Here is a 13,431-nt window from a genome sequence, read left to right on the forward strand (position 1 = left end):
CATGCAACGAATTATTATTTACGAAGGCTACAGAAGATGGACAACTATCCGTACCAAGTTCTTGTCACCCTCAAAAGAGAGGAAACTCCCATGTATTCGGTCATGTTTCTCATCTTTTCCGATCATTAGGATCAGAAAAGGCAGAGTATCCAAAAATAATTTCCTATCTACAATCAATTTAATGCTCTGGAGAGGGCTACATAATGCACACTGACATATACAACGAGAATGGTGATCGTCAAATAAGTCTGCAACAACTTTTACCATAAAACAATACCACAATTTACAGATTTGATTTTATTAAGCATTCTCACACAAGCTCAGTATCAAGTATCGACTGATATTACACGTCCATTCTGGTTCCCAAATGGCAATCCTATACCGAAGAAAAATCACACACGCATAGTTCACCTTGTTTAAGATCTACCATCTTCTCCTTGAGTTGGCGAGTTTGATCTAGTGAAAGGACTGCGGCCAAAGAGGCTGAACCTTCCAAACTTCCTCGAGATAGAATTTATAAGCTTTTGGGAGCCCGATTTTTCCAAGTCCCTTTTCATGAAGGCATGCCCTTTCTCAAGATCATTGAGTCTTACCCTCATTCTCGCCAGCTCAAGCTTTAATTCGCGGTTCTCTCTCCTCAAAGATGCATAGTTATCTCGAGGAGAGAGTGATGACATTGTTTTGTGATTCTTGTCATCGTCAGGATTGGAACAGGATAAAGAGTCTCTAAGTCTCAACTGTTCTATATAGAGGACTTGGACAATTGCTTGAAGGGGAAGTCGGTCGTTTTGAGCAGCATGAGCACTGGCTTCCTCTGAAAGCTTTTGGAAATCAATAAGCTTGCAGAGTCTTCTCTTCTCCAAATCTGACAATCCTTGATGTGCCTGAAGAATGAAATCACAATATTCAAATCTAATACAGAAATGATGGATATCTACCGAGTTCGAAACATTTATGTTCTAGCGTACTAAACTAAGAAACTAGCAAATAAGAAAATGTGATCCTGGTTCTTTATTCTAGAGTTTTAACACTATTATGGAAACATGGGATTTGGATAAGATTTAATTACCTTCTCATGGCATTGTTATAGATGGTATACATCTTAATTTGCACGAACATTCAATTTATCAAAATATGAGACATAGTATGCACCCTTTTGGTGTTAAAATTAGTATGTACTCACGAATAGACAACACGACATACCACCAACATTTTTGCCGAGTTGGAAAACCCAGTCTTCAGTGTCTGATTGTGACAGTAGAGAAGTTACCATCCATAGTTTGTTTAATCCTTAAGGGTTTGATTTTGCTCTCTCTGCCTTTAGTTTGTATTTTTTTTTTCTTAATTTGCAGGTGACTTACTCGGTGTACCTAACTTCAGTGCTTTCTTTTTATTGAAATATGGAGGGATTTCCATCGTTTACTCAAAAAGGAAAAAAAAGTTTTTGAGAAGGTCTCTGCAAAAAATTGTTCAAGAACTCATAGCAACAAAAATGAGAGGAAGACAGGAGAAGTAAGATAATCAAGGATAAAAAGAAGAGTTAATTGCACATAGAGCCCCCAGTAGCATCCTTGTTTTGAGCTTAGCACCCCGCAGTTTCATTGTTGCAGATACACCCCCGGGTTAATTTTTTTTTTGACTCTTTTACCCTGTGTGAAAATTGGGCATATACTGTTCCAGGGCGAAATTGGGGAATCTATCTGATGGTAAAAGAGTCCCAAAAAAAACCAAGGGGTCTATTGGCGTCAGAGAAAATATGAAGGCAGTAAGTTCAAAACAACGATATTACATGGGTCTACGTGCAACTAACCTTAAAAAGAAACTATAAATTTTAGAGTTATGAAGTATCATGCTAACTAGGTAGGTAGGTAGGTAGATAGAGATAAAGAAAACTTACTTTGAGGTAGATATCAATTGCACGATACAATCCATCATCAGTTACACGTGCATAACTCGGCAATGCATCTGCAATAGCAATAAACCTGGCAAGTGTAAGGTGACCGTCTGGTGCAATTTCAGCAAGATAACTATCCACCAACTTCCCTACTTTGACCAATGCAGTTTGAGATGGTGGTTGAAGACCATCAGAATCATAGACAGAGCCCTCTTCCTCACTATCATCTTGCTGAGAAAATATTACAAGTATTCTATGAACAGTGTCAACATCGAATATTGTATCTCCTAGATTCTGAGAGGAAGGTATCAAGAGATCATCAAGAGTTGCCATATCCAACTGTGACCCAATTCTCCTCTCGAGACTTAGTCTACAAGAATGTGCACAATCAAGCATCACAGCTGATCTCAACAATCCGAACATAAAACTCATAGGCACAACAAGTTTTTCTTCTGGCAGAAGAGAAGCAATAGTTTCAACTATCAATTTTTCATCGCTTGTATTCCATAATATGATTTTCTTCTTCAATAAGTTTTCTGTATAATTCACCAATGACGCTCCAATGCTCTCAGGACGAATTCCTCGACCCTTCATAGCTTCTATAACTCTCTGATACATGTCAATCCGAAGTACAGATAAATCTTCAATCCACCAATCACCACAATCTTTTGTTTGCTTGTTCATATGAAGCCTTCCAGAATTACTATATTCCAAGCGTGAGAAACTTGAGGCTATTTGTTCGACACATGCCTTTGAAGAAATTGCATCGACGCATTTTCCAACTATTTTAAGTTCTTCACAAAGGGGAAGCAGGGCTTCACATTGATGCAAGACATCAACAGACATCTCAAGGCTTTTAATTACAATATCATCAAGGTAAGATTTTGAACGAGAAGTGAGATTTCCCTTCCCATATTCTTCTGTCATTTCAAGATAATCAGATATACAATATAATTGGGCGACATTAGAAGTTGTTATCTCAAAGTTTATGCCATAGCAAAATTTTGCAACCAGCTCGAATGACTCAGGGCCACCGGGTAAATTCGGAAAGTCTAACTTTGAGGTGCTGGGATCTCTGCATTCTGATATTAATCTTCGTATTCGACCACATCGAGAAATAAGTGGAAACTGCATGCATTAAACTGTAATAATCAAGATCATTAAAACTATTTTTTAGTAAAAGCAAGGATTGTTTTTCAGTTGCAAAGAAAAGTTCGTGTAAACAGAAAAACATGCATGCGTACAGGACTATAATTTCAAGTACGACTACCAGTTCTCTGGAAACACGTGATACATGGCTAGCTTTATCATAATTTCATAGCTAAAAGCATTACATTTAATTCGGAGTTCTTTTCGGAGTTTTTTTCTGCCAGAAGTCTGATTTGGCATACCCATCTCTTAGGAAATTTTAGATTCTCGGTATAGAAGGATGGAAAAAGTTAAAAAGAGGTTAACATATATAAAGAAGAACCTGTTATGGTATATTGCTAAAATTTCCCATAAAAATAAACATGTCATGCAATAATTAGCTGCATCGAGCATCTGACAGGTGCTGTCAGCAGAGGAAATCTAACATACCAAACACATGGATTCTCTGACAAAATGGGTACATTTGGTTATTTCACTGATTACCCAAAAATGTATGACATCCTAGATGTATTGAAGATGCAGAGTTACGAAACTAAAAGTCCAATGTCATAGTAATGTGTTTTGAATCGATACAGATATGGTACGTCAGCGGGACTGCTCAACCAGTATCAACAGTTGAAAAGTAACACGTGCTTTAGCTAGAAAATTATCAGAAAATTTTTAAAGCAAGAAAAAGACTGTAAAAAGAGAATGTCCATAGAGAATTACCTTATGCAATGTGAAGCTCCTGCCATTAACATCAATTGTAATATCACTGGGTACATCCAAATATGTCCTACCATAAAGTTTGAAGGAAAGCTAAATGAGTTTTTCTTGCACGCAAAACCTAGAAGCAAAAAGATTGTGCGCTTTGAATCAAGCAGAAGGCAAGCACGCAAAACTTACCATACTATTTCTGTATCTTCCTGGAAACCTATTACGAGATTTGTCTAAATGAATAAAAGCATACGTAGACATCTTGTTTATTTCATTATATTTTTCTGTTAATTGTTTTAGCATGTAAATATTTTTCTGTATCTTCCTGGAAACCTATTACGAGATTTGTCTAAATGAATAAAAGCATACGTAGACATCTTGTTTATTTCATTATATTTTTCTGTTAATTGTTTTAGCATGTAAATATTTTCCATGATTAACTTTTTGAGCAATAAACCAAAGTGATTTTCAAACATACATGTTTTCTTGTCATTGTTACTCAACAAAAACTTCGTTATGACTAATAGATTTTATCTCAAAAAGCATTAATCCAGATATTTACATATTTAATTAAATAATGAAAGTACTGTTAGTGTATCATGGAAAAGGTCGATAATTCGATCTTTTAAGCCTAAAAGTTGAAAATGATTGTCAAAGTCATTTCTAAAAGGCGTGTGGTTTTGTAACAAAAATCAGCAACAAAACTGCCTGTAGATAATATGGAGTACAAAAATAAAAGAAAAAAGTCAAAGGTAAACACTCTGATGAGAATGTTTCAGATACTGAGAGATAAACATATGCATGTGGGACAAAAAGATATCTAAGGAGAAACCTTGGAAAAGCAGCATTAGTGACAGAAAGCCATGGGAAAAGAATCATTACCAGAACAAAAAAAAAGGATTATTTACATCATTGTACCTTGTGCTATGTCACAGTTACATGGTTGACCCTAGAATCTGTTTATCTAAAATGATAACCTTAAGATTGCTGACTGAACTTATGCGGGTAACCTTGAGTAATCCAAAGATTACTTACATTAGGGCTACATGTGTAATTTCAGTCAGTAATCTCAGGGTTATCCGTGCAGATACACGAACCTTAGAGACACCCATGTGATTACACTACACCGCAGGGTATCAGGATGTAAATAATTCAGAAGGGGAATTGTTAATTAATACATTGAAGGCGGGTGTGAACAGGGAACGGGGGGCCCGCGCGAGACAGCCCGAGTTTTCTGTTTGGATTTTTTGGGCTGGGATTTTTTTTATAAATAGGAGTCTTCTTCTAGGGTTTTTTTAGAGGAGGAAATAGAGGGTTTAGACGGCGGCTAAAAGAGATCTAGATCTGAAATTTTAAGGAGAGAAAAAGAGAGCGCTTGGAGAGATTTTACAAGAAAGAGGTCAATTTCTTTTGGGTAAAAATAAAAGCTTCTTCTTTGGGACGTGTTTGTGGGTTGTACAAGTCATCGGTGTCCTCTTCATAGTGGAATCCCTCTCCCCTTTCCCGTGGATGTAGGCAAGTTTGTCAAACCACGTAAATCTCATGTTTTTACTATTTTCTGGGTGTTGGCTATTGTTTGTAGGTTCCCTTGACAATTCAGTCCTAGAACTGATGAGAGGAAGATTGTATATCTCACTTTGTTGAGATATTTTACTTCTGTTCTTATTTCCTTTGTGAAACAGGAACATAGAGGTTGGCTTGAGCTTTTGTGAAAACAAAAGTCAGGGTTTTCTCTCGTGTTATATCGTTTCCGTGACGTGAGGGTGTGACTTTGCCCCCAACAATTGGTATTAGAGCTGTTATTCAGATTGGGAGTGGTGTAGCTTCTGTTTTGAGGTGGTGCTCGGTAATTTCTTAAGAGAAGCGGATTTATTAATACAAACGAAAGATAATGCCAACTAGCAAAACAATTAAAGTTGGAAAGTACGAGATCAAAAAGTTTAATGGGAAGAATGATTTTTCCTATTGGAGGATGCAGATGAAAAACTTATTGATTTCGCAAAAATTACATAAGGCTTTAGCTAGAAAAAAGAAGAAGCATAAAGATATGTCTGATGAGGATTGAGAGTAACTGGATTTAAAAGTACGGGCATTGATTATCCTTTGTCTTGAAAGAGATGTAGCTTTCTTGGTAGATAGAGAGGAAACGACTACGGACGTTTGGTAGAAGTTAGAAAACACCTTCATGACGAAGAGTCTAACGAACCGGATCTATTTAAAATCCAAATTGTATATTTGCAAGATGGAGGATGGCTCATCAATCTGGGAATACATTAACAAGTTTGATAGGATCATATCAGACTTAAAAAGACATAGACGTGACAGTTGAAGACGAGGATCAGGCGCTTCTACTACTTCTATCTCTGTCGAAGACTTATGAGAACCTGATACAAACACTGATGCTTGTGGGAGACAATTTAAGGATGGATGAGACTAGAACGACGCTTTTAGCGGATGTTTTTCGAAAGATTACAACCAATGACATGACTACTGGTGATAGCAAAGAACAAACGTAAGGATTGTTTGCTAGAGGAAGGAGCAATGAGCGAGAAAAAGGTAATGGAGAAAAGTCTAGATCTAAATCAAGACCTTTTACGGGAAGACCATGTTTTAAATACGGTGAAGTTAGACATTTTAAGGTCGACTGTCGAAATAAGAGAATAGGTGGGAAGAAGAACAACAAGACTGAGAGGAGAGAAGGTAAGAAAGAAGCGAGCTATGTTTTAGAGGAAGAGAGCGAGAAGGAATGCTATGTCGTCACGGATGGCGATGATATCTCCGAAAAGTGGATTCTTGATTCAGGTTGCTCTTACCACATGTGCCCAAATAAGAAATGATTTACTACCTACAGAAACATTAATGATAAAACCGTATTGATGGGGAACAACCATACTTGTAAAACGGTGGGACTAGGTAATATCAAGATCAAGATGCATGATGAAGTGGTCCGAACCTTAACGGATGTGAGGTACGTTCCCGACTTGTGAAAGAATCTTATCTCAGTTGGTGCATTAGACTCCGGTGGTTGCAGGATTGTTACAGAGAATGGAGTAAAAAAGATTGTTCGAGGTTCCCTAGTAGTGATGAAAGGTGTTCATCACGGTAATTTATACACTCTCTCAGGTACGATAATGATGGGAGATGCAGCGGTTGGAACTGAAGGAAGTGGTGGAGACCCATGTGAGCATACACGGTTATGACATAAACGGCTTGGGCACATGTTAGAGAAGGGTTTGGATCTGCTTGGTAAGGAGGGTTTGCTAAAAAAACCTTGTATGGATTTTTGTGAGGATTTTGTGTACGGGAAGGCGCACAGGGTCTAATTCTTGAAAAGCAATCACAAAAGCAGAGCTATATTAGACTATGTACACACAGATGTATAAGGTTCGGCTCAGACAACTTCCAAGGGTGGTTCCAAGTATTTTGTCTCATTCATAGATGATCATTCGAGGTATGCTTAGATTTATTTTCTTAAGCATAATAATGAGGTATTCGAGACATTTAAGAAGTGAAAGGCGATGATTGAAAACAAGATAGGAAAAAAATTAAAGACACTAAGATCTGACAACGGTACAGAATATACAGATGATGTTTTTAAGGAGTTCTGTGATCAGTAGGGCATTGCTAGACACTGGATAGTCAGATCTATACCATAACAAAATGGGGTCACGGTGAGGCTGAACCGAATATTACGGGAGAAAGCTATGAGTATGTAATCTTATGTTGGATTAGGCAAGGAATGATGGGCAAAAGCGGTGGCTACAGCTTGTTATATTGTGAACTGTTCTCCATATTCTACATTGGATGGTGATACACCCTATAGGGTGTGGTCAGGAGAGCATGCAGATTATGAGAGGCTCCGAATTTTTGAGTGTACCGCCTATTATCACGTCAACGAGGGAAAACTTAACGCGAGGGCCAAGAAAGCTATATTTTTAGGATATGTAAAGGGTGTAAAAGGTTATCGTTTTTTGTGTTCAAAAAATTCAAAGTTCGTGATCAGCAGGGATATTGCATTTGATGAGAAATTCATGCTTGCTAAGGCGCCAAAGGATGATGGTATTAGGACTGTTGGGACTTCAAAGTTCCAGGTTATTGAGATAGAACCTAAAAACCAACCAGGTTCTAGTAATGTTCAAGTAAAAATCAAGTAGATGATGAGCTTGAGCAGGAGGAGGTTCAGCAAGAGAATACATAAGCACTACAACAACAACAACTCGAGAATAGTTTGGCTTCCACTAGGCCAAGATGAGCATACAAGTAGGTACTGAAGCTGAGGGTTGATCAACCTTTGAAGCACTATGGACAGGTTAATTTGGTGGAATACGCACTCTCGATGGATGATGATGAGCCGGTCTCCTTCAAAAAACTATTCGGGATAGAGATAGTGAGAGTTAGTTGGCTACGATGGAGGAGTAGATGGTATCTCTTTGAAAAAACCAAATATGAGAGGTGGTATCATTGTCTGTAGGAAAAAAACTATTGGTTGTAAGTGGGTGTATAAGAGAAAAGAAGATCCTTCGGAGCTCGGTGGTACAAGGTATAAGACGAGGCTAGTGGCTAAAGGGTTTGCATAAAAAGAGGGTGTGGATTACAATGAGATATTTTCTCCGGTAGTAAAATACACTTCTATTCGGGTGATATTGAGTATTATTGCTCATGATGATCTTGAGCTGGAATAACTCGATGTAAAGACGGTCTTCTTGTACGGAGACTTAGATGAAGAGATCTATATGCATCAACCTATGCATCAACCTAAGGGCTACAAGGTTGAGGATAAGGAGTATCATGTATGTCGCTTGAAAAAATCACTCTATGGACTGAAGCAATCTCCTCGCCAGTGGTACAAGCGATTTGACTCCTTCATGCTGAAGCATGGATTTTCCCGAAACGATTATGATTGTTGTGTTTATATTCGGAAGCTTCGTGGAGGTGATTATATCTATCTCCTTTTGTATGTGGATGACATGTTTATTGCTTCGAAGAGCAGGGTGGAGATAGATAGAATAAAATCTTAACTTGGTAAAGAGTTCGAGATGAAGGACATGGACGCTACAAGGAAAATACTAGGTATGAAGATTAGGAAAGAGCGAGTGAATCGGGGATTGTTCTTGAGTCAGAATAGCTACATAGAGCGGGTGATCGCGAGGTTCGGGATACAAAGTGCTACATTGGTGGTGACTCCATTGGCTCCACACTTCAGGCTTTCAGGTAAACAATCTCCCACTATAGCGGAAGAGAAGACACACATGAAGTGTGTATCTTATGCTAGTGCAGTTAGCAGCTTGATGTACGCAATGGTGTGTACACGTCCAGATATTTTACAGGTGGTCAGTGTCGTCAGTAGATTCATGATGAATCCGGAAAATGTGTATTGGGAAGCAGTAAAGTGGGTCCTGAGATACTTGAAGGGTACCGTTGATACGGATCTATATTTTGGTGGATACATGTCAAATTGATGGGTTTGTGAACTTAGATTATGCAGGTGATCTATATAGATGGTGATCTACAACTGGTTATGTATTCAGGATACATGAGGCTTCAGTTAGTTAGCGATTAATGTTACATGCTACAGTGATACTTTCTACTATAGAGATCGAGTACATGATCATGATGGAGGGAGTGAAGAAAGCATTGTAGTTGTGGGTCTTCTAGATGATTTGGGGATTGAGCATGAGAGTGTAAACTTGTGGTGCGACAATCAGAGTGCGATTCACTTGGCGAATAATCAAGTTCATCATGCTCGTACCAAGCATATCGATGTCAGGTACCATTTTGTGCGGGATGTCATAGAGGAATGTGATATTTCTCTCATGAAGGTGCACACGAATGAGAATCCATCAGACATGTTGATCAAGGTGGTGACAAATAGCAAATTTAATCATTGCTTGGACTTATTTCATATCAGCCCATGTTGAACTGCCCAAGAGGGAGGTGATGGGGGTGAGGTGGAGACTATATGGAGAATAATAGCAGAACTACGTACGGTTAGGTTGATCCCGACGGAGGGTACGTAAACAGTCGCGGTATAGTGGCGCAGCTGGTTTGACCTGGTTTTAGCCTGGTTTGGCATTTCAGATCTCTCTGATGATTCACGATGTTCTTCTGGTGTTCGTCCAAATTTAAGGTTTATCAAATGATGTACGAGGTGGAGAATTATGAACGGGAAACAAGGGGCCCCGGACGAGACAGCCCCGTGAGAGATAGCCCCAGTTGGCGAGATTTTTTACTGTTGAGTTTTCTGTTTGGATTTTTTGGTCTGGGATTTTTTCCTATAAATAGGAGTTTTCTTCTAGGGTTTTTTTAGAGGAGGAAATAGAGGGTTTAGGCGACGGCTAAAAGAGATCTAGATCTTAAATCTTGAGGAGAGAAAAAGAGAGAGCTTGGAGGGATTTTACAAGAGAGATATCAAATTTTTTTGGGTAAAACTAAAAGCTTCTTCTTTGGAACGAGTTTGTGGGTTGTATAAGTCGTCGGTGCTCTCCTCAAAGTGGAATTCCCCTTCCCCTTCCCGTGGACATAGGTAAGTTTGCCGAACCACGTAAATCCCGTGTCTTTACTGTTTTCTGGGTGTTGGCTATTGCTTGTAGGTTCCCAATTCAGTCCTAGAACTGATGAGAGGAAGATTGTATATCTCACTTTGTTGGGATATTTCACTTCTGTTCTTGTTTCCTTCGTGAAATAGGAACATAGATGTTGGTTTGAGCTTTTGTGAAAACAAAAGTCAGGGTTTCCTATCGGGTTATATCGTTTCCGTGACGTGAGGGCGTGACACTGCCCCCAACACAGGGAAACTTACAAATTATAGTTGATCTTTAATGGGAACCAGAGTATATTTAAACCTGAATTATCATGGCAGTTGATCGAAAGCAACGTAACTTGACGAATGACCAGATTTTTTTTCTTGAGCTAGAAACATCCTGATAATGGAAAGCACTACTAATTTCAAGAATCTACAGTGATGCAAAGTCATGTTAGCGAAGACCAGGGGTACCAACAGATTGGCTCAAGTGGAATCCACTTGCCACTCTATACAACCTTTATTTGTCTTCATATATACTCAATACACCACATAATAAGAGTTAATATCAAGGACAAAGTATGCCAGTATCTTGATTTTGGTACGGTATTTATTTCAAAATCAACACAATTTCAATAAAGGGTATAGATTTTGGTACAGAATTTATTTCAAAATCAACACGATTTCAATAAAGGGTAGGTGCAAGTTAGTTATACCAAGGTAAAATGAAGTATCAACCTACAATATCAAGGTTTAATATCAAAAGAAACATTCTGTTAATTTGGCTCAGGCTTAGTAATTAGAAACCCTCCCCTACTTCAGAGCTAGGATTGTTTTCTACAGAATATAAGATAGAAAAACAGGCTTCTTCCAGACCTAAGACGGTACAAATGGCTTTCTTCCGTGCACAATCAAAAAGTGATTCCCTGTCAAATTCTGACACAGCGCAAGAGGGTTTTTCTAAAATTTACCGACATAAAGTAAGCATATTTAGTTTCATGTCCTAAGCATAAAAAAACATTCAGGAATCTGAAAATCCTCGACGAGTTGAAGTATCAATAAGTTACTGAATTATAAAACCAGCTTTCCAGTTTAAGAACATAAACAACTGTATACACAGCTATTAAACAAGTAACGTTTACCAGCCATCGAGCCGCTGCTTCGACGACTGAGGCGAGCCGAACCCGCTGATGATCTCCATTGATGACAAAAGAAAAAAGAACAGCAGAAGCAAGGGCGCTAGAGAAATGAGGAGGGGGGGATTCACGAATGGTAGCGCTGGCGAGTGAGCTGATGGGCCATTTCATCAAACAGGTGATGTTCATGCAAACCTTCAGTGCTTGTGGGCCACCGCTCATAATGCCCCCATGCACTAGCATTTACTTTATGTCATTTGTACTCAACAGAGAACAGACGGTAATATTCCTATGTCTACATTTTGGAGTACACGATGTCACCTGTACCATTCTAGAACTGAGGATTTGTCTCGCGGATCACGTCTACGAGTATTTATTTGCATGCGAGAGATTTTGAAAAATCCAAACGTTAAATCTTCCGCTTACCATTAAAAAAAGAGGATTTGGGTGAAGGATAAACAATACATTTTTTAGTTGCACGTGACTTTCTTTCGTTGAGGGCTTCGGACTAAAATCTCAAAATCTGATTGGAATCAACGATGTCGTCACTAATTAATCACATTTGTTGCGTCTATTCAACGTGACAATCTCAAGCCCTGAATATGAAATACGCCGACCGAATTGTGTGCAACTGCAAAATCACTGCCGGGTTCACGGAAAGAAACGTTCCGTAAACAAAAATGACGAAAGAAATCTTTCCAGCAACTATTTTTTTAAAAATTCTTGCAATATATATCACATGATTGAGCTACATTATAGATGATTCGTTCCGTTAAACTTAATCAATTCCTGCAATATATATATATATACACACGCTTTAATATCTATAGATACACGAGTCAAAGTGATTAAAACAGTACGGGGTGATACAAGTGGAGGACTGATGGGGCCCATGGCAGCGCCGATTGTGGGAATGGATGATGGGAATTGGAGTCGAGGGGGCAATGATGGCGGTCGCTCTGGTCCTCCTCCTCTTTTGTGAGAGCCTAGCGACTCTACTCTTCACTTTTCTTTAGAGCTAATCACCTTGTCTTTAGACCATTTGTTTATAGCTCTGCCGCCTTTCTTTGGCATTAGTGATGTACTCTTCTCCTGATTACAGGATTAGCCACTTAGTTATGTCTTCCTTAGTGGTAAAGAGGGTGTTATATATATAAAAAAAAGGGGGAAATTGTGTCAATGCCCCGAAAACAATATTTTCATGTGTTACAGCTCTTTCACTTTTTCCCAATGTGGTTCAGCCCCAAGAAGTGTCACATCGTGTACTACAGCTATCTTTTAGCAATATTACCCGCCAACTAAGCTTAGAGAGAGCATAAAAAGTACAAAATCCAAAAATATCATTATCTCCTCTATTCTTTCATGTTAGGTCTATTTAAAGTTCATGTTAGGTCTAATTTCATGTTATGTCTATTTAGAGTTCATATTAGGTCTAATTTTAGTTCATGTTAAGTCTAATAATAGTTCAAGTTAGGTCTAATTTTAGTTCATGTTAAGTGTAATAATAAGTCATGTTAAGTCTAATTTCAGTTCATGTTATGTCTAATAATAGTTCATGTTAATTTTAATTTTAGTTCATGTTAGGTCTAATATCAGTTCATGTTAGGTCTAATAATAGTTCATGTTAGGTCTAATTTCAGTTCATGTTAGATCTAATAATAGTTCATGTTAGATCTAATTTTAGTTCATGTTAAGTCTAATAATAGTTCATGTTACGTCTAATTTCAATTCATGTTAGGTCTAATAATAGTTCATGTTAGGTCAAATAATAGTTCATGTTAAGTCTAATTTTAGTTCATGTTAGGTCTAATAATAGTTCATGTTAAGCCTAATAATAGTTCATATTAGGTCTAATTTCATGTTAAGTCTAATAATAGTTCATATTAGGTCATGTTAAGTCTAATATTATTTTACGTCTAATTTTAGTTCATGTTAGGTCTAATTTCATGTTAAGTCCAACTTGATTCGTGTTAAGTTTAAATTCAGTTCATGTTAAGTCTAATAACAGTTCATGTTAGGTCTAATTTACTTCATGT

At 38.0% G+C, this 13,431-nt stretch overlaps 1 protein-coding gene across 2 annotated transcripts; it reads right to left on the reverse strand.

Moving 5' to 3' along the window:
• Positions 233-11,980, reverse strand: LOC109830461 (BTB/POZ domain-containing protein At5g48800). Of its 2 annotated transcripts, XM_020397721.1 has the most exons (4): positions 11,402-11,980; positions 3,752-3,818; positions 1,898-3,022; positions 233-884 (listed from the first exon to the last, which is right to left on the reverse strand). In XM_020397721.1, exons 1-4 carry the CDS (start codon positions 11,458-11,460, stop codon positions 417-419), a joined length of 1,719 nt encoding a protein of 572 aa, XP_020253310.1. In that variant the 5' UTR covers positions 11,461-11,980; the 3' UTR covers positions 233-416. The 2 variants fall into 2 exon arrangements, with proteins under 2 accessions (XP_020253310.1, XP_020253311.1); XM_020397722.1 differs by lacking the exon at positions 11,402-11,980 and having other exon boundaries at positions 1,898-3,036.

Source organism: Asparagus officinalis, chromosome 2, assembly GCF_001876935.1.
Source record: "Asparagus officinalis chromosome 2, Aspof.V1, whole genome shotgun sequence".
Classification (NCBI taxonomy): domain Eukaryota; kingdom Viridiplantae; phylum Streptophyta; class Magnoliopsida; order Asparagales; family Asparagaceae; genus Asparagus; species Asparagus officinalis.

Excerpts from the sequence above, each read along its gene's own strand:
- LOC109830461 (XM_020397721.1), bottom strand. The coding sequence starts at position 11,460 with ATGGAGATCATCAGCGGGTTCGGCTCGCCTCAGTCGTCGAAGCAGCGG. Across the intron at positions 3,819-11,401 it reads AAGCAGCGGCTCGATGGCTG|GACATATTTGGATGTACCCA; the intron begins GTAAACGTTACT and ends ACTTTATGGTAG. Across the intron at positions 885-1,897 it reads CAATTGATATCTACCTCAAA|GCACATCAAGGATTGTCAGA; the intron begins GTAAGTTTTCTT and ends TTCATTCTTCAG.